Below are 21276 nucleotides of genomic sequence, written 5' to 3'. Positions count from 1 at the left end.
CACGGCTGTTTTACACTTTCTCAGGATAACCTTTAGTTTAAGGTTATTGTTTTTTGCTAGTATCATGTCCCCTACATCATAATTGCTCTCTTTAAGATATATTTATTATTATAGTTGTCTAAGAAACCCTCTTTCATTCTCCGATATTATATACTTATATATCCCTTGTATATTGTTTCATAGAGCTTGTTACGTAGACCTTGTTACATAGACCTTTGTATATTGTTTCCTAGAGCTTTTCATTTCACATATATCTCTTGTATATTTGTTTTTCCACTGTACTTTTACTGTTCGATGTAAGGGCTATGCCCACAAGTTATTAGTTGTATGTAAACCGATACGATGTGCAAACGGCTATCGGTATATAAGAAACTCCAAATAAATAAATAAAATAAATAAATAGTCCTGACCCAGAAATATGCTCCCCAAATAATATAACTTACATAAAGACATACACAAGAAAATCCCACCACCACCAGCACCTATAGGAGGGGCCACTGGAAGCATAAAGCTTGACGAAATCTGTTAGAGCAGCGCTGGAGGTGCTGGGCGCGGGGAAGTGGGTTCCTCGCTCCCGGCAGGGAACTTTCAGGTATCCGAGAAGGGGGGGGGGGGGGGGGGACGAGGAAGGATGGAGGGGATGGGGAGGGTGGCCTCAGATATCGGAACTGCGGGTGGTGGGAGAGGGAAGGGGGGAAGCCCAGTCTTCGTTAGTTACAAAAACTGGGGCACTGGGGTCCTAGGCCTGCAAATTCAGGGACTCAGGTTGGGAAGGTGTAGGAAGCACAGCCCGACAGGGACATGTTTGGTGTCTTGCGTGGAGAGAGGGGTTTGAGTCGCTGGCCCTTTCGTTGTTTTTTTTTGTTTTGACAGCACTACTTAGCCAGATATCTTTTAAAGGTATTTGGTTAAGTAGTAGGATCATACACACAAAAAAAATTGTTTCGTTTGGCACCTCGTTTCGTGAGCATGCTATTTCTTGTTTCCCCTTATTGTTGGGTTTTTTTTTTCATTTAGTTATTTAAAAAACAAACTCTCTGAGGACCCACCCCCAATCCTTTCCCTTTTTAAAATACTCACCCACCCCTCGCCCACCAGGATTCACAAAAAATGTCCCAGGTGGTCTAGTGAGGACCTGGCAGTGACCTCCCTCTTCCTGGCTTGGTGACTTCCATTATTCAAAATGGCGTGGGACGCTCTTTGCCCCATCATGAGATAGGGGCTACCAATGCCATTAGATAGCCCTTGTCACGTGGTAGGGGAAGTGAGGAGTATGCACCATTATTCACAATGGCGTCAGTCAGCCTTTTACCCCTCTCATTTGACAGAGGCTGCCCAATAGCACTGGTAGCTTCTGTCACATGATGGGGCAAAGGGTGTCCCATGCCATTTTAATAATGGCAGTCAGCAGGCCTGGGAGAGGGAGGTCGCTCCTTGGTCCTCACTAGACTACCAGGACATTTTGGTGAGTCCTGAGGGGCTCAGTAGAGCAGTCTAGGGTGGGCAAGGGTTAGGGGTCAGCTGATGGTGGGTGAATACTTTAATTTTTAAATAAATATTGCTTTTTTGGGCACAAAAGATAATAGACAAATTTTGGCCAGAAGATTAGTATGCATTCTCTGTAAAATCTCACATGATCTTTAAATCTCTGCCATCCAGAAGATTGATGAAGCAGCTACTGATAAGAACTTAAGATCATAACAATTGCCATATTGGGTCAAACCAAAGGTCCATCAAGCCCAGTATCCTGTTTCCAACAGTTACCAATCCATGTCACAAATACCTGACAGAATCCCAAGAGGTAGATAGATTCCAAGCTGCTTATCCCAGGGATAAGCAGTGAAGTTCCCCATGTCTACCTTAATAAATGTTTATGAATTTTTCTTCCAGGACCTTGTCCAAACCTTTTACAAACACAGCTACACTAATAGCTTTCACCACATCCTCTGTCAACAAATTCCAGAGCTTAATTATGATTTGAGTAAAAAAATATTTTCTCTTATTAGTTTTAAATGTATTCCCCAGTAACTTCATTGTGTGTCCCTTAGTCTTTGTACTTTTTGAAAGAGTAAACAACCAATTGTTTACTCGTTCTACTCCACTCATTATTTTATCGACCTCTAACATAGCTCCCCTCAGGTGTTTCTTCTTCAAGCTGGAGAGTCCTAATCTCTTTGGCCTTTCCTCATAGAGGAATAGAGATGTGAATCGGAACCGGAATTCCGGTTCCGATTCACATATGGGTTTTTTTCCATCGGGCCCGATCGTGGGTTTTGTTTATTGGCTGCGCCCGAGCCGATAAACAAAAATCCCACCCCAACCCTTTAAAACTAATCCCTTTGCTTCCCCCACCCTCCCGACCCCCCCAAAAACATTTTACAGGTAACTGGTGGTCCAGAGGGGGTCCCGGGAGTGATCTCCCGCTCTTGGGCCGTCAGCTGCAACTAATAAAAATGGCGCCAATGGCCTTTGCCCTTACCATGTGACAGGGTATCCGTGCCATTGGCCGGCCCCTGTCAGATGGAGGGAGCACTGGATGGCCGGCGCCATCTTTAAAAATGGCACGGGCCATCCAGTGCTCCCACCATGTGATAGGGGCCGGCCAATGGGACGGATACCCTGTCACATGGTAAGGGCAAAGGGCCATCGGCGCCATTTTGATTAGTGGCAGCCGACGGCCCGGGAGCGGGAGATCGCTCCCGGGACCCCCACTGGACCACCAGGTACTTGTAAAATGTTTTTGGGGGGTTCGGGAGGGTGGGGGAAGCAAAGGGATTAGTTTTAAAGGGTCGGGGTGGGTTTAGGAGTTATTTTTGTGTGCCGTTTTTCCCGCCCTCCCCCAAAATGACAAGAGAACCCCCATGATCAATATCGGGGGGGTTTCCTATTGTTTCAGGGGAGCCCCCTATTTCTGACAATTTTGAAAATATCGACGATATTTTCATTCGTCCGAAGCCCGATTCACATCCCTATAGAGGAATCATTCCATCCCTTTTATCATTTTGGTTTCCCTTCTCTGTACCTTTTCTAATTCTGCTATATCATTTTTGAGATCTGGTGACCAGAACTGCACACAGTACTCAAGATGAGGTCACATCATGGAGTGATACAGAAGCATTATCAAATTCTCTGTTGCATTCTCCATTCCTTTCCTAATAATTCCTAGCATTCTATTTGCATTCTTAGCAATGATGAGAGCTAGATCCTATTTCTGAATGGTGACTCCTAATATGGAACCTTGCATTATGTAGCTATAATTTGGGTTATTCTTCCCAATGGTGGGGAAGACTTGTTTCCAGCACCCCACATGGAGTCAGTATCATCTTGCTTCCTAGAGATAAAAGTCCACAATCTCACAAAAAGAAATAAAAATATTGTCTTCTACTCTAAATGAAACCTTCCCTGAACTAAATTAGTCTAATACTTTTCTTAATACTGTTCATCTGACTTGAAATAAAACCAAAATCAGGCAATCACTGAAAATCACATTTCTTTCCTTCACTACAATAACAAACAGCTATTTGTCTCGGTACTAAATAATTTTCTTAGGATAGTAACTACAAGAAAACTTCCAACTACCCGAGTTGGGAGCTGGAAGTAAAGCCTCACCTCATGGCTATATCCTTCCATCTCTCCCTTTCTGTCTATGTTAAAATATAGCCACCTTTTATACTTAATTTAAAAAACTCATTAGTATTCAGTCTCTTGCCCCTCATTGGCTCCACCCAAGCTCTTTTGCAAAATCCTACATTAGGTCCTTTTGAATACATATAATATTTTATGGAGAGATACTTATAATAAATTTTAGCATCTTTGCCTGTCCAGTAATGTTCACTTGGTGTCTCTGTTGATTAGGAAAATAATACATCACTAGTTTCCAGCCACAGGGCCTTCTTAGAATATCAAAGAGAATGTAAATAACTCTCCAATTAAAGGACAGATTTTAAGACCCGCACGCATGTGTCCACGTGCGCGAGGTTCCTGGCATGCGCACATGGATACGGCTATTTTATAATGCACACATTGGCGGGTGCGTGTTATAAAATACGATATCTGTGTGCAGTCTGCGCACATATGCGGCGCATTTTAACATCCACATGCACCAGCAGATGGCCTCCTCTGCGCACATTGGGGGCAAATGTTTAAAGGCAATGCACGGCGGCACAAGTAGGGCTTCCCCAGTTCCCTCCCAGTCCACTCCAATTAAGGAGTGGACTGGGAGGGAACTTTCCTATACCCCCTACCTACATTCCTACCCTTTCCCTTCTCCTTCCCGACCTCTAACAACTTCCTAGCTACTCACGTTTTTTTTGTTCAATTACTTACTGCTGCTCGGGAGTGGAAGTAATCTCCACGTGCCAGCCGGCTGCTGGCGCACTCTTCCCCGGGACAGCGGCTAATGGTGCTGTCCCAGCCTGCCCCACCCCTGTCCCCCCAGCCTGCCCCTTTTGTGCGTAACGGGGTTACATGTGTAGCTGGTCCTTGCGTGCACCACGCGTATTTGAGAACAGGCCCGACCGTGCGCGTAACCCCCGTTTTTTACATGCGCGGGCCTTTTAAAATCAGGCCATAAGTGAGAATGACTGACATTTGCATTCCTCTGTAACTAACAAAGAAGCCAGGGGCTTTCTCCTTTGAAATTTCATTTGACATAGCAGACAGGGAAAGGAACCATTTAGTAAACCACTGGCTTACAGATGCTTACAACAGTCAGCAGAAGCCATCTGAATGGTGGAGCTTCAAGTGAGTTATGAAATGTTATGAATTTTGACATGTGGGCACTGCATCTAAAGGACAGCAGGGTGTTAAGCCCAAGCCAACCATCTTATCTTGGGCTAAGCAGATATGAAATGGGCAGATTGGTGAGTCATCAAGGCAAGCTTTGAAATGGGGGGTGGGAGTACTTTCTTCTTGGCTTGTTATGTGGACAGAGTTTGGATAATAGATCCTCAGTGCATAATATATTCTGCACTTCCTATATATGAGTCTGGTTGCCTGACTATATTTTTACAATCCATCATTTCTGATTTCAGGATTAATATAAATGAATTTAATGCAAATGTAAAAACTCAGATTTACATTGTGGAGGATAAATAGGAAATTGTATCCATTATTCCAACATTTGAATAAAGACAAACCATTTATTTTCTGAGTGAGTTGGTGTGCAGAGAGTCAAGGAACATATTTTAGATCAAAATGTTCTGGTATGGATGTCATCTTATGTTGACTGTAATCTAGCACAGGGTTAGGCAACTTGAGTTCTGGAGTGCCACAAACAGATCTGATTTTCAGGACATCCCCAATGAATATTCATGAGATGTATTTGCATAGAACGGAGGCAGTACATGCAGAAATACCTCATGCATATCCATTGTGGCTAGCCTGAAACCCAAATCTGTTTGTCGCACTCTAGGACTGCAAATTCCTATCCCTGTGCTAGATTACAGTCAGCACTCTAGGACTGACGTTGTCTACCCCGGTCTAGCAAATCAAGTGAAAAGGTCAGAGCTCGTCAGAGAAAGACCCTGAGCTGGGCCCAGTTTTTTCCCTAAATGTATGTTCTTTTATTATTTTCCTAGAATGGAGGGACTGTACAGATGTATAACGGTGGCTGCTGCAAGACTTGTAAGTGAAGAAGGCTGCATTCTTTGCCTACCTCTTGCTTTGGGTTTTGGAGAGCTGTGGTTTTTAACTCAATTGCTGGGATGTTTATAAAAAAAAAAAGGCGGGGTGGTGGGTGGGGAAATAAAGCATGCCTTGCTCAGATCATGTTGTGTGTCTTTAACAACTAGCGCTGTCGGGCCCTGCTTTAAATGGTTGCGGATATGGGGATTTTAACTCTGTCATTCTGGAGTATAACTATAATCTCTTAAAATACAGCGCAGGGAAGAGGACAGATGGTGAACATTTCAAAGACTGCTACCTATTTTTCAATTGGTTTGAAAATATAATTTACGTAGTATACAATCACAAAAGAATGCTCTGCGATGTGTTTTGATTGTACCTATAAAATGCATCTTCATTCAGTTCATAGTACATACTCATGCATAAATTAATTTCCCACAATTCAGTGAGGTAGGGTAAACTATTTTAAAAGGAATAATCACTTTCTCTTCAGCCCCCTACTCGCCATCTCCAGCCCCTGGAAACGCGAGGAATAGAGAACAAAGCTGAGAATATCATAATGCCTTTGTCTAGATTCATAGTGCTACTGCACCTTGAATATTTTATGCATCTCAAAAAAGACAAAGCAGACAAAGAAAAGTTACAGAGAAGGGCAACAAAAATCATAAAGGTGATGGGAAAAGCTCCCTTATGGAGAAAGGCTAAGCAGATTAGGGCTCTTTAGCTTGGAAAAGAAATGACTGAGAGGGAGTATGATTTATAAAATCACGAGTGGGATGAATTGGATAAATAGGGAATGGTTATTTACCCTTCCAAGCAACGCTAGGACTAGGGGAAGCTCCATGAAACTAGCAACCTGCAGATTTAAAACAAATCATAGGAAGTATTGTTTCACTCAGCGCACAATCAAGCTATGGAATCTGTTGTCAGATGATGTGGTCAAGACAACTAATATAGAAGGGTTCCAAAGAGGACTGGTCAAGTACCTGAAAGAAAAGTCCATAAACACATATCAACCAGGTAGACTTGGGAAAGTCGGCGCTTATCCCTGGGAGTGAGAGACAAGAAATAGATCAGCTATTGGGGATCTGCTGGGTACTTGAGTCCTAGATTGGCCACTGTCGGAGACAGGATACTGGGCTTGATGGACTTTGGTCTGACCCAGCGTGGCACTTCTTATGATCTTAAATCAGACCGTACAGCAAACCCAGCACTGTCTGTGGACACAGGGGCCCCTGTGGCACCCGCCCATGGCTTCGCGGTTCACAAATAAAGCAGACTTGTTCTCTTCCACATTTAGAGCATGATGTGGAAGATCTTGGTCAAACTCCTGAATACTCTCCCCCCCCCCCCACCACCATCAAAAAATATCCCTGCATTTATCATAGCTGTAGACTAATAATATGCATTGTGTGTAAGCTTGAAGGGGGTCGTACTTTTATAGAGCATTGTGTGCTTCGTAGTCTTGTTTTTTTCTAAGTGCACTGAGATAGAGGTGTCTGCACACTATTGGACTTGCGTAGCAAACAGCCCTGGCTCTCCTTCTAACGTAAGAAAAAATAAAAAATAAAAGAAAGGAGGAAACGTATGCACTTCTGTCTTATCCTCTATGGGGCTGAAGTCTTCAACCAAAGCTTATTTTATTAAACCACTCAAATGTAGAAAGATGATTTAAAAAAAAAAAAAAAATTGTCCTTGAAGCCACAGAGGTTTGCAGCACTTTTTTTTATTTTATTTAAATTGGATTGCCCTGCTGGAAGTGCTGCTCTGGCTTGCACAACAGGAAAGACAGAGTTATACTTCAGAAATATCTTGCGGGACATGGCTGCGAGAGAATAAAGCACTATTTATGAAATCTAATTGCTACCTTACCTGCTAATTATTAGGCCTGGGACTATTGATATTATCATTATTACTATTTTCAACTAAAAGCATGTGCTGAGCAGTAAAGCAGATTTCCCTACAAGTATGCCTCCCCATTCCTGGGGTCATAATGGGGGTAAAGAGTCTTGGAAGACAACTTGATTAAATGCATGCAGAAGTGAGTTGGTGGATTTAATTCTTACCTTGCCATGGTTAACAAGAGAAGGCTCCTTCCCTCTGCACCTTCTCCCTAAAAAGCTGCCGTGTGCTGGTAGCCACAGGGGGGGCCTCTGGTCCATATTTTCCATCACGTTTCTGTGCCTGAGAATCAGGAAGGTGCCGGAAGCTAATGCCTATGCTTAGCGATCCTATTTCCAGCGACTTCTAATTTTTTTTTTTTTAGAACAAACAAACACCTTGCAATTCACAAAAAGGAAAATTAAAAAAACCCACACGTGGCAGTGTAAGAATTAATAAACATGTCATATATGTTAAAATGTTTTATTTTACAAGAAACTGATATTCCTAATAATTCTGCCAGGTTCTGGACTGGGTATATTACCCTTTACTATTACCCCAGTAATCTCTACTGATAATATTAATTGTGAACCAGGTACTACTATTATTAACATATTTTTGTTTACAATAACTTTAAAATGTTATTTTTATTTTTTTTAAAAACTGTTTTATTTCTAATTATTTGTAAATGCAAACTGAAATGATTCTTTTCAATAACCTCCCATTTGATGAAGACCGGGTGTAGTAATCCCTAACTCCGTGTGCCGTTGGTAAGAGCTGGGATGCTCAAACTGATCCTCAAGCCCCCACCCCGTTGGGTTTTCAGGATATTTCTAATGATTATGCAGGAGAAATATTTGCATACACAGGAGGCAGTGCTTGCAAATGAATCTCATGCATATTCATTAGACAGATCCTGAAACCTGACCAGTTGGGAGAACGGGGGCAAGGGCCGGTTTCAGCCCCTGGGTAAGAGGAGTGAATGTGGGACATGTGCGGCCTCAAAAGTTCACGGGAAAAACCATCTTTGGATATTTTATATGTTGGGCCAATTAAAGATGTGCAAGGAGCCCAGTGTTTTCCAGATCCAGCGCAGACACACAGTAATCTGCACAGTATCAATTATGCAACTACGCAGGCATGTAATAATTACTGCTCATGCAGGATAATGCTCTGAAATGTCATTTTGAGCTGTGTAATAAGTGCTTTGTAAAGTTTTGAGGCGAGTTGAAGGTATATATATATAATCTGTGAGGACAGTCACGGCTCTTACTCTTCCCTAGTGTTTCGTCGTTTGTTTAATAAAGCAGAAAAAGAAATAACAGCAAATGAGGATTCACTGTGCCTTGTTAAAGTACAAAAGACAAGCTGAAAAATGATAAAAGTGAAATGAACCGTACTCAGCAGTTTAACATTCATCTCTATCAGTGCTTCTCAAGCTGGTCCTAGGGGATCCCCAGCCAGTCTAGTTTTCACAAGACTCTTGCTGGTCGATTTTAAAAACCCTGTGAGCGCCAAAACTGGGAATTACGCGAGTGACTTGGCCCAGCGCGCGCTGCGCGGATTTTAAAAACCACGCAGGTAGGCGCACAAAATATGTTTCGCAAAAATGGGAGGGGCACGGTCTGGGTGGGTCATAGGCGGGACATGTGTGGGCTGAGCCCGTACCATGAAGTCTGCATGGAAGTCTTTACACAAGCAAACGCGCGCCGGTGTCCCCTACCGTGTAACTTTACTTCTGCTATGGATGGCATCTTAGTTATGAAATAAAAAAAAATAGGAGGGTCAGCAGGGTTTTAAGGGTCGGGGCTAATAGGATAAAAGGGAGGCGCATCAGCTGGAGGGCTTATGAAGTCCTCTCCTTTACTGCGGCGAACTGGGAACAAGCTGGGAAAATAGGTAACTGCATCAGAGTGCGTGTTTAGTAAAATACCCCCCCTTACTTGAGCAAGGTGCATTCACATGCGTGAATCAATATGAAATCGTACACACATGTACGCGCGAATCGCCAATTCTAAAACACTCATACATCTACGCGCATATACGCGCGCATGTTTTAAAATCGCGGCATCCATGTGCGCGAACTGACAAATGTGTGCGCCCGCGCACTGGTCTTAAAATTTGCCTCATAATGATAATGCTCGAGAGACGTTTGTATACTTTAGGGGGGTGTTGTCAGGAGGGTGGCAAGAAGTTTAAATCAATCTCCGGCAGTGCATGGAAATCCATTTATCTATTTCATGCTTTTATTCTTGATATGCACTGACAACCAGCCTGACTAGGGAGGACTCCAGAATTGACTTGAGAAACACAAACACCGATCATCATAATTCAAGAAAAACAGTGGTCATAGGACAATTAGGGAGGACTGTTACTTGTGCAGTATTCCAGACTGTGGCTCTGTGTTATGGCTACAGCAGTTCACAAAATTAAATGAACTTTGGAATCCTGATGCAATACATTTACCTATGTGTGGAATAGGTCACCTTGTCTAATGTCCTTTAAATGTGACCGAAATGTTATGCCTCCATTCAGTGTCGTGATTTGGAACTAATTTTAATGTGATCCAAGAGACTTTGTCCTAGAAGTAATTTAGATCATTTAGAAAATTTGAAATGATAATACATAGTGGTTACTTTTTGCTTGAGGGGGAAATGCAGGTGTACAGATAACATTTATATTTAAAAATGTTGTGGATTATTGCGTTCTAAACAAGGCAGTCGGTGCTGGAGCACAAGCATTAACATGCATTTTGTTTTGTTTTAATATTTAAATAGAAATACCTGTACAGTCATGTACTTGAAATACTTTTTGCTATTTAAACTTAATAAAGCCCAAAAAGATTATATCAGAGCAATGTCACCAAATCTCAAAAGTACTCAGCCCTGTATGTGAAGTACAATTAATTTTTCTGCAGTGCTTTATTTTTTTATGTGCAAGTCCAGTGATTCGTCAAATCCAAATCCTCAGTTTTCATTCCTTCCATGTCAGCTTCTAACACATTATGCTAAATAGTTCAAGGTCAACAGTTCATCAAAGCTGACTTGTCCTTAAACAAATGGCTGCACCTAACATATTACACCGGTGGCATCTTCAGAAAGATCGGGTCGAGTATAGTCTGAATTTTTAAACTACAGGGGTATTGATGTGGTTCACTGAAACAGGCACTTAAAGCCAACAGCTGTGGAGGAAATTTATTGTATTAAATGCTACAAAATAATGTAAGGTATAACTTGGAGAGAGAGATGAGAGGCAGAGTGCTACACAAAGCACCAGTATAAAACTCTCTCTCAAATGATTTCACTGATAATAAGACTATCTATAGGGTTTTACACATCTTTCCACTTCTAAACTACGTTACATAAATGTCAAAAATTCTATGATTGGCTTTCTATTATAAATGATTAATCTGAATGGCCATATGGTAATTTGCTCTCACCCTTCATGCAAATTAATCCTTGCTTCATATGTAAATGTGATTTTAGGGTTTATTAGTTGCAGAGTTAGCATGGCCTTGTGTCCATTCTAAATATGCTTCCATAACCTTGTGGTCCAGTTTTCTCTGTTTGTACTACATTCCTATGTAGCTTGCAATGTCTGTCTGTCTAGCAAGACAACTACAAGGTTAAAGCAAAACTATTATAGAAACTTATTAATAATTGTAAAGCTATTATGATCAAAAATTTAAAAAAAATTTAGGAGAACAAAAATAAGGACTTCTTTATGTGTTATGTCAAAAAGTGTTTCATTGCCTCTTCACTGCTATTAAAAGTCATGCCTGTATATGGGGCTATAAGCACCACATCAGTGTGCATGCAAAGAAATTGTTTCAATTTTGTTTTATGTTTTTTTTCATTTCATTTTGTTTTATTTTTATTTTGTTTTTGCAACTAGAGTGCATGAAGCAGAAATAACAAAAAACAAAATGTAATTCTTTTTACATCATTTTGCATAAAAAAAAACCAAGCATGAATGACATTGAAAATGTCATTGACATTAACTGGACATAAAAGGCAGCAGTCCTGAACATTAGCAACAGAAACAAAGTACATTGCCACAGGTACAAAAGTAGGGGGTCATTTACAAAGTCACAGTACTTTTTCCTGGAAGGAGAGGAATATACCACGGGTGTTCACTATCTTGCAATACTTGGTACCACAGCTTAGAAAACTATATGATATTTGCTATCATGGCAAAATACATTGGGGAAAAATACTGCATGATAAAATAGCCCAAAAGCCACATGACAGTGGCCTCTTCACTTGGGGTCAAAATTTTCTTAAAGGGCCGTATTAGCCTGATCACCTCTCACCAATTGTAATCCCCTCTAGAGGTGGCCGTCATATATATATATAAAAATTTTAATGTTGCATCTTGTCCTCCCCCTTACCAAACTTCACCCCTTTTCAATAAATTTCTCCCCCCAGTGGCTGGCATAACTTGTATCGTGTCCAGTGCCATTTCATATGGTGATGACTTTTTGCAAGGAATCTAGGGGGTGCTTTGGACCCCATTAGGCTACCAAGTATGCCAGGGAGAGGGTTGGGCTAGCATGGATTGGGAGGGGGGGGGGGATTATAGGGAGTTGGTGGGATTCTAATACTGAGTGAGATTTATTGAAAAGCGGTAGGGCATGATACTTTTTATTTCTACATGAGGAGCACCTCTCACAAGGCACCTCGGGGTTTTACATTCGGTTGGGAGAGTTGATTGGGTCGTTATGGCCCTTTAAGATACTGCCCAGGAGCGTTGAGATGCACCTTAGCATCCTGATGCTCCCAGGGAAAATTAGCTATCCTGAGTTGTAGTTAAGTTTCAAGAAAATAACTGTTTGTGATTTTCTTTATGCAAACTGTGTTATTTTATTTACATAAAATGTACTAGCAATGAGCTGCTTTGCGTATATTTGCATGAAAAGTAGCTCCTTATCATTTTTGCAATATTAGGAGTAAAAATGTAAGATATTGGAAATACTGCACCTTATTACTGCGTTAAAGCATTGAATGCCCTCTGGTGATAGGGAAATACCACAGTACCTGAATGCAGCTTGATTTGAAGGGTCAAGAAAGATAGAATATGAATAAAAAAAAAAATAAAATCTTGGTGGTAAAACAGTTTGTGAGTTATTCCTGTCCACACTGCTAAGGATGCAGCCCAACTCCCAGTCCTAGAAGCTTGGCCAATTGTAGGCTATCATTCCTTACCCAAAATAGCTTTTATTGTCTTCCTCTTTGGTTCCATGCCATGTCATGCCATACCTAATGAGCATGCAGATTTCCATATTTAATCCAACATCTATTCTCCGATGCCCCCCTAAACCCCACTTCCTTCAACCCATGTCTTACCACCACCACCACTCTTCTCAGCACTGTGACCCTCAGAGGTGTTTAACCTTGAAGTGAAGGGTTTCTGGTTAAAATGCACACATTGATGATAGTTAGTTAATTGCTCTGTTACTGCGTTTATGTTATATACCGTTCTCTGTAAAGGCTTTGCCTATATATCTTTTGTTGTAAGTTACTTGTAAACCGGCACAATGTGCAAACGGTTGCCGGTATATAAAATTAAATAAATAAAAAATAAATAAAAATAAATAAATATCTGAGGCCATAGCAACTCCATGCCAGGGTGGACTGAAGCCGTGCATGCCAGAGTGACTTTAAAGCGTCTGCAGGTAAAACTATTGAAGGACATTCAGCTCCGATGAATTGTTTGCCTTAATACAAGAACGGTCTCCAGGATTCTGACCAGTAGGAAATAACTCACTGAAGAGTAGAGGCTTGAACTGTTGGACCTGCTAGAACTTGATCATTAGTTAAAACCAGAATAAAAGCATTTTTGGATAAACATTTTGACTATGGCAAAAAAAAAAAAAAATCTGGTCAGCATACTGATGTTTTTTCCTGGGATTTTGTGTATGTGAAATTAATGGAAAAAGAATTTAGAAAAATGAAAAATTGATAAGAACATAAGAACATAAGAAATTGCCATGCTGGGTCAGACCAAGGGTCCATCAAGCCCAGCATCCTGTTTCCAACAGAGGCCAAACCAGGCCACAAGAACCTGGCAATTACCCAAACACCTAGAAGATCCCATGCTACTGATGCAATTAATAGCAGTGACTATTCCCTAAGTAAACTTGATTATAATATTAATTTAATTTTGGAATTTTGGAATTATATCCGGAGATGATAAAATTAAGGGATCGGTTTAATATTATGTTATCATTGTAGTGCAGTGCAAAATGGTGAATTACCATATTCTGTATTTTGTTAGGCAAACAGGAAGAAAAAATCTGTCAGAAAGTGATAATCAGAACAACCATTAGGAAGCAAGACTGTGTGAGTCAAAGCCCGGTAAGTAGAGTGCATCAAGGGACAGTTTGCTTGCTGCTCAGAAGGCCACATTTGGCCAGGCCAGTAGCTCAGTGGTGAATGCTTTGTATGTCTATTCTGAAGATCTCTGGTTCAATCCCTGGATTGGATCTTCCACAGTCAGGTCAGCTGGGTTACTGCAGGGGTAATATTCACAAGCCTGAAGAAGGGGTTGTCATTGAAGGGAGTCCGGGTCATTAACAAGAACAATACCTAGTAGGAAGATTTAGAGCCCAGAAAACAGGGTCCTGGAAGGACCCATGGTACATGGCTTCCAGCCTCAGGACTGTTATCCGAATGACCAGCGTAGAGAAGGAGCATCAATGAAAGTAGGGGAAAAAAAATCCATTTTCCCACAGTTCAGGCCGAATTTATTTCGTCTGCCCCCTGAAACGATGCCCAAAACCCGCCCCAACCCTTCAGATTAAAAAAAACAAAAACAAAAAAACCCCAAACCCACCCCAACCCTTCAAATTTAATTAATTGCAACCCCCACCCTCCCAAACCCCCCAACACTTGTCTGACCCCTCCCCCAAGACTTACCAAAAGTCCCTGGTGGTCCAGCAGGGTCCCGGGAGCAATCTTCCCCTCTTGGGCCGTCGTCTGCCACTGCTGCTGTCCATTGCTCCTACCATGTGACAGAGGCCGGCCAATGGCACCGATAGCCCTGTCACATGGTAAGGGCAAAGGGTCATTGGTGCCATTTTGATTAGTGGCAGCTGACGGCCCGAGAGGGGGAGATCGCTCCTGGGACCCCGCTGGACCATCAGGTACTTTTGGCAAGTCTTGGGGGGGAGGTCAGGCAAGTCTTGGGGGGTCAGGAGGATTGCAATTAATTAAATTTGAAGGGTTGGGGTGGGTTTGTGGGGTTTTTTTTGTTTTAATGTGCCCTTTCTCCCCTCCCCAAAGACTATAAGAAAACCACATGAAATTTCGTGGGTTTTTTATCGTTTCGTCGCCCCCCCCCCCCACCTGAAATGCGACAAGATAGGAAATGTCTCTATTTCCTATTTCGTCGCAAACGAATGCACATCCCTATTATTTGCATGCATTAAGACAGTGCATGTAAATAAATCTCATACATATTCATTGTAGAAATTCAGAAAACCAGACTGGATTGCAGCCCTGAGGACAGGATTTGAGGATTTGCATGAGTTAAATGATGTGCACCCGTTGAAAAAGTCTGAATTTGACTATATCCTTGGTGAAAACAAACACACATCAAACAACCAATTGCCCCACATGCTCAGTGCCACTCTAATGGGTCAGAAGAAAAGTCCCCCATCTTCCAGAAGATTGGTTCTGTTTCATGCTTGGGACAGCTGTACTGGTGCAATTTTGCTGTTTATATCTGCCAAGGAATTTTAAATATTTAAATACTGGAGATATATTCTTCGTTCCCTCTGGGCACTGGTGTAGGTGGTATGTACCCTGCTCTCATTTGACAGTACAAATTCTAAACTGAAATAAATCTGTTTTCTAATAGGTCTATTGGCATTTCAATCAAACTTTTACCCAACAGTACTCAACAGACATCTGGGACCTCACGATTTTGCATGTTCCTTAATTTATTGGGTTCTGTAGATAGAATTACTGTGATGCCCTAAAAAGTAGTATGCTTTCAAATGGGCCCAGGCTGCACACAATAACATGAATTTATGAAGTTTAAAATGTTTGAGGCACTGATATATTTGTTTATTTAATAAGTTTATATGCCATCTAAATCCCCAGCTCAAGGTAGCTCAGAAAGAGAACACATTCATAAAATCATATAAAACATAGAATAACATTGCACAACTCCTAATTGACTCACCAGTTGTAATCAATACATCTTAAGTCCATTTTATTAACACTTTTTAATAACTTTTCGGTACATGCAAAAAAACCAAACAATTCAAAGTGCTGAAGATGAAAAGAAAGGATCCTTAGCTGCATCCAGCACCGGCATCCACAATCCTGACTTGACCAAGGTTTTGCACAGTTCACTTCTTCTACGAGGAATTAGAATCTTTGAAAAAAGGCGAAAAATGAAAAAAGGCTTTAATGTCACTGTAATGGTTCGGACTCAACTCTCACATCTGCAGCTTTAAAAAACAAAAAAAAAAACAAAACCCTCAGGAGAATCTGTAGTTTCTTGTTAGCCCAACAAGCAAATAGAATTATTATGAACTTAAATCACGTAGATGGGAACACAGTAGGCAGTAGGCACTAAGCTTCTTAGGATGTTAGCTAGGAAGACATGCTGTATGAGCCGAAGTTTGAGACTTTGGATCAATAATACTAAGGTGGAGTCTTCTTACCATCCTTTCATGAGCATCCAGACCCCATAGTCATGCCAGCACCAGAGCGATGGGTTTGAATGAGTTGGTAGGTAGGATAGAGATTTTGTTATTAAAGGGAAGAATTTGATTTTCATTGGTGAGGGATTGTATTCTGGGTTAGGAGAAGACAAGCCAAAGTGAAAGGAGGATTACTGGGGAGAAAAATGACAGAACACCAAGGTTAAAAGCTCAGGAAGAAGGTCTGAAATATAATGTACATTACAGTTCTTAAATTGCAACACATTGTCTCTCAATTTTGCCTCATATGGAGTGAAGCGAGGTGAATCACAGAATTAAACTAAGGTTACGATGCTATGTTGTTATCTCTGCACATTACATTACCAGCCCAATTTCAGTTGAGTCTAATGTTCCCTCTGATATTTTTATGAACTGTATGCATGCGTAAGGTAATATACAAATTTGTGCACTTTATTCTTTGAAACACTATTCTGTTTTCCTTTCCTTATGTGTGCTCTGTTTATCCAAGCGTGCTTGTTTCACCACCTGTGTGCACAAGCATGCACGCACAACTTACAGGAAACCTCGGTTCAGACCCAAGTTACATCCTAGTTTCCTCCATGTGATTTCAACTTGATCAAAAATAAGTTTTTCTCCCAGTTTCCTCCTGTTCCCTAACATACAAACAGAGTAACTTTCAAGATGAGGGCGGATAATGACTGCTATATCCATCTAGTTCAGGGGTGTTAAACCAGTCCTAGAGGGTCGCAAACACATCAGGTTTTCAGTATATCCCTAATGAATTTGCATGAGATATATTTGCATGGACTGCCTCCACTGTATGCAAATCTATGTTTTGCATATTCATTAGGGAAATCTTGGAAACCTGACTGGATTGCGACCATCTGGGATTGCAGTTGACACCCCCAGACTAGTCATTATCTGCCCTCATCTTCCATGTAACTCTATTTCCTCGTTAGTCTGTCCATTTTCCCTTTCTGTTTTTGTACTGCAGAGTGCAGAACTCACTTGATCTCTGGCTTCAACCTTGCTTCCCCACCATTATGGTCCACTGCGCTTACTCAGACTTGCTTCAATTCCATTACTGTTTTTGCATCCACCCCCATTTCTCCTCGGAGGCTCTTCCTTGTAGCTACTATCCTTTCTGTGAAGAAATGCTTATGCTACACCAGAGTCCATTCCTCTCCCCAGGTCTTGTATTGTGTAGGGCAGACAATGAGACCAACCATTGCTTTAATGTACCTTCCATATTTCTGCTACTACTACTAGTAGTAATTGCCATCGCTATTACCAAATCAAATGTTTCTTTCTATTGAGAAATGAAAAAATGTACAACATTTCCTTCTCTGCTTTCTTTTTTAAACAGATAAATGTGGCCTCTTGTGATGGCAAGTGCCCCTCGGCCACCATATTTAATGTCAACATAGATAGCCATTTAAGGTTCTGCAAATGCTGTCGAGAAAACGGCGTGCAAAATGTGACAGTGCCACTGTACTGCACCGGAAACAGCACCGAAGTCATGTACGTCATTCAAGAGCCTCTGGACTGCTCGTGCCAATGGAATTAAGCAAGGCTCATCCACTGTCTCTTCACGTTTCTCCTAGAAGACCCCATAGAACCTGCCTGTCCTCATCAGAATGGATTTACTGATATGGGAAGCAAAACACATTCTAGACTGATAATTCTCATCACTTTCCTTCTATTGTGATTTATGAGCCATCAAGTACACTAATAATATATAATATTAATGTGATTTTCATACCATCAGATAAATTCAGTAGACATATTATGGGGGTGGATAGGGCGGGGAGAAATCTCTTATAAGTTATTTCAGTTTGATAGAGGAGGGACTATATTTTCAAAAGGAAATATCATGTAACTTGGCAAAGGTGCATGAAATTATCACATCTCTGAAAACAGAGCCCAAAGTGTTTTTCAAATAAATGTTTCTAGCAAGCTGGTGAAAACTTTTATAAAGATTTACCAAAAAAAACAAGTTCAGACACACATGTGGTGTAGTGATGTCGACTGGTTTGGATATTATTCAGGAAAGGGTAAACCAATGAAATGCTGGTATCATATATCAGACACTGACAGTGTTATGACAGTGAACTATCTGCATCAGGGGCCAGTCGGGAGGTCTAGAAAACAAACCAACCCTATCATAAAGCATATCCAGATAACCAGCAAAACTCAAGTTTCAGCAAAACTTACAATCTAAGCAGCAGCTTTAATCAATTTAACATGGGCACCGCCATGGCAACAGCTGGTGTATAAAGTCACTACGTTAGTGAATTTAACAACACTTCAAGTCAATAGCTTCTAAATGCTAGAATGAATGAATGATGTCATTGTAGAGAAACCAAGGCTCAAACACTGGTCCTGTGTTCTATCGAACATGGTCCACTCATTTTCTCTGTTAGGTCCTTTCAGAGTGACAGTGACCCAGTTGCAAATAAAGCATTGTTCTAGCCAATGCATACTGTGATCACCCCCTCTTACATTTAAAGGGGGCTGTACCACCACTGCAAACTGGGTCGTTTAAAGCATGGGAGGCAGTACTCCAATGTGAAACTAAAGCTGCTTCTGCACTTTTGCCCCGAATAGAACTTGCATGCGAGTACCCACTGAACGAACCGTCTTTTGCCAATGCACAGCAACTGGCAGGGGCACCACACCTCATAAACTAGTCCTGTAGAGTTACATGCAGAATGCTGTTTCAACAGATAAGGAACGGGCAAGACTGGTCGCACATGCTACAGGTTTCCCAAGAGAAAGTGACCAGAGCAATCTCCTAGGAAGTTACAGAATGGAAGGCTGTGGACACCAGGTGGTCCCGTAAATTTGGCGCTCTTTGTAGGCCAGACCTGAAGACTCTTTATAGACTGTATGTGTGCCTAATATATGCCAGTATGTCTGCATGCTTCGTTTATAGAAAAAATATCGGGGGAATATGGCAACATACAGTCTTTGGCTCAGAGACTTTAGACTAGGGAGACAACAGCCAATGTCTATTAGCCCACTGAGCTCTTTTAAATGCTTTACGTACAAGTAAAACTTGATAAGGATGCCCAGGATGTAAAAAAATGGAGCTTCATTTTCTGAGCACGGGAGAAAAATTCAGTGTCAGAAGAGCACAAACAACGCAACCTCAAAAACTGCCCGACAGGCAGGTTATTGTGCTAGCACATAGGATGGCAGCTTGTGAGGTGAAGCAATGTATTTCTGTCTGTAGCTTTATGGAAAATAGAAAACTCAAAACCCCCAGAGGCCGAAAAATTGTAATGTCCAGAAAAGTGATTTTCTCTTTACCAGTGTTATACATAAACTGCAGATTAGGGTGGAAGGCATTCAGCCACTGGAGAAAATCACCCAAACCAACCTCGTCCCACTCCAAAGCATAACAATATTGTCTATATACTGTTTCCACAGCTGAACATGTTCTTTATAAAGGCAGAGTGATAGCCAAATGTTCTCAAAGTCACCCATGTCTAAGTTGGCAATATCAGGGGCCATCGTAGCCTCATCACCATACCATTTATTTGTTGGAAATACAAACCAGCCAAGCTAAACAAAATTTCTTGCAGAGCAATGGCTGTCAACTGTATCAGAAATGATGTCTGCATGGATTTACATGCCAGCATGTTGATTGAGCACTATTTGTTTCTTTCTTTCATTTCTTTTTGTTTAAAACAACAACATAAAAAAACAGAAATCAACCAACAATAAACAAAATGAAAAACAAAATAAAACAAACAAGCAAACAAACAAAAAATGGGTCCTATAAAGGAAAAAAACAACAACAAACAAACCCTCCCAGGCTTCTAAATAGAACAAATGCCTTGGTTTTCCTGAACATTGTCCCTCTTGTTCCATATTTACAAGAGGGCACTCAAAGGCAGTAATTATCCAGTGAAATTAATGTTTCACCAGCTGCTTGCTTCATTCAGACATATGCTGGCTGAAGATGCCAAAAAACACCTGTATTACCTACATGTAGTAAAATAGAAACAGTGTTTTGTTGGTTTTAACTGAATTGGCATGTGATATATTTTATATATAAACATGGTTTTGCACTTTAGCAATATATTATTTGTAATAAATTAAGAAAAGAAATCAATAAACAGATTATCTAAAAATAAGTTGTGCTTAATCATCTTTTCCAGGCCATAAACCCTTACCCTTCCAATGCTGTCCTACAGAAGATCACTTAACAGAGAGCCTGCTGTTCTTTCTAAGATATCATTAGTCCAGAAAGGCAGAAAGCTTTACAGAGACAACACAGCCAATGGTCTGAGGGCAAATATGATAAATATCATGTTTGATTCTGTTGTGGCATGATATGATGAAAGTCACTCCTGTACAAGCCGTGCTATAAACTAATGTCAACAATATATTCAGGTTTCATTTAGGCCAGGTGAATCAGACATCCCCACATTTTTTAGTGCAGAGATAGAAAAAAAAAATCTCATCATGAAAATAAAATTAATTTCTACTGTCAGGCTAAGATTTGGGGACTGTAGTATCTGTTTACAGATCTAGTCATGTTTAAACTAGTCATTACACTAGTACTCAGATTATTCCATCACCTGTTAATGAGGTGTCCAGTTGAAATACTAAATAAATATATAAGTGCTCATGATAAATGCGAAAGGGAATGCTTTGGACATTTCCACTGCATATTAGTCTGATAGTTGGATCCCAAGCCTGACACATTTTTTACGTGATGATGACTTGTGTGGGATAACACATACTGATGTGCATAACAAACCATGATCGCACATTTGGGCCGATACAGTAAAGTCTGTGGGAGAGCGGGCAAATGCCCGCTCTCCAGTGCACGCGATTCAGTATGCAAATTAGGCCCAGCAGTAAAAACAGGTAAAAGGAGGCGCTAGGGACACTAGCACGTCCCTAGCGCCTCCTTTTCGACCGGAGCGGTGGCTGTCAGCGGGTTTGACAGCCGATGCTCAATTTTGCCGGCGTCGGTTCTCGAGCCCGCTGACAGCCATGGGTTCGGATACCAGACGCTGGCAAAATTGAGCGTCCAGTTTTCGACCCGCGGGCCGACTTAAATTTTTTTTTTTTACTTTTGG

General features: G+C 41.2%; 1 protein-coding gene across 1 annotated transcript in view; it reads left to right on the top strand.

Moving 5' to 3' along the window:
• The window catches only part of OTOGL (otogelin like), a 205429-nt gene extending 185137 nt beyond the window's left edge, over positions 1–20292 (top strand). The window contains exons 55-57 of the mRNA XM_029597118.1: positions 5580–5625; positions 13783–13862; positions 17547–20292. Of these exons, the coding sequence (XP_029452978.1) occupies positions 5580–5625; positions 13783–13862; positions 17547–17747 (327 nt within the window). The 3' untranslated portion in view covers positions 17748–20292. The remainder of the gene's footprint in view (positions 1–5579; positions 5626–13782; positions 13863–17546) is intronic.
• The last annotated feature ends 984 nt before the right edge of the window (positions 20293–21276 follow it).

This window comes from Rhinatrema bivittatum, chromosome 4, assembly GCF_901001135.1.
Source record: "Rhinatrema bivittatum chromosome 4, aRhiBiv1.1, whole genome shotgun sequence".
NCBI lineage: Eukaryota > Metazoa > Chordata > Amphibia > Gymnophiona > Rhinatrematidae > Rhinatrema > Rhinatrema bivittatum.
Note: the sequence above shows the minus strand (reverse complement) of the source record. Positions and strands in the feature narration are given on the sequence as shown.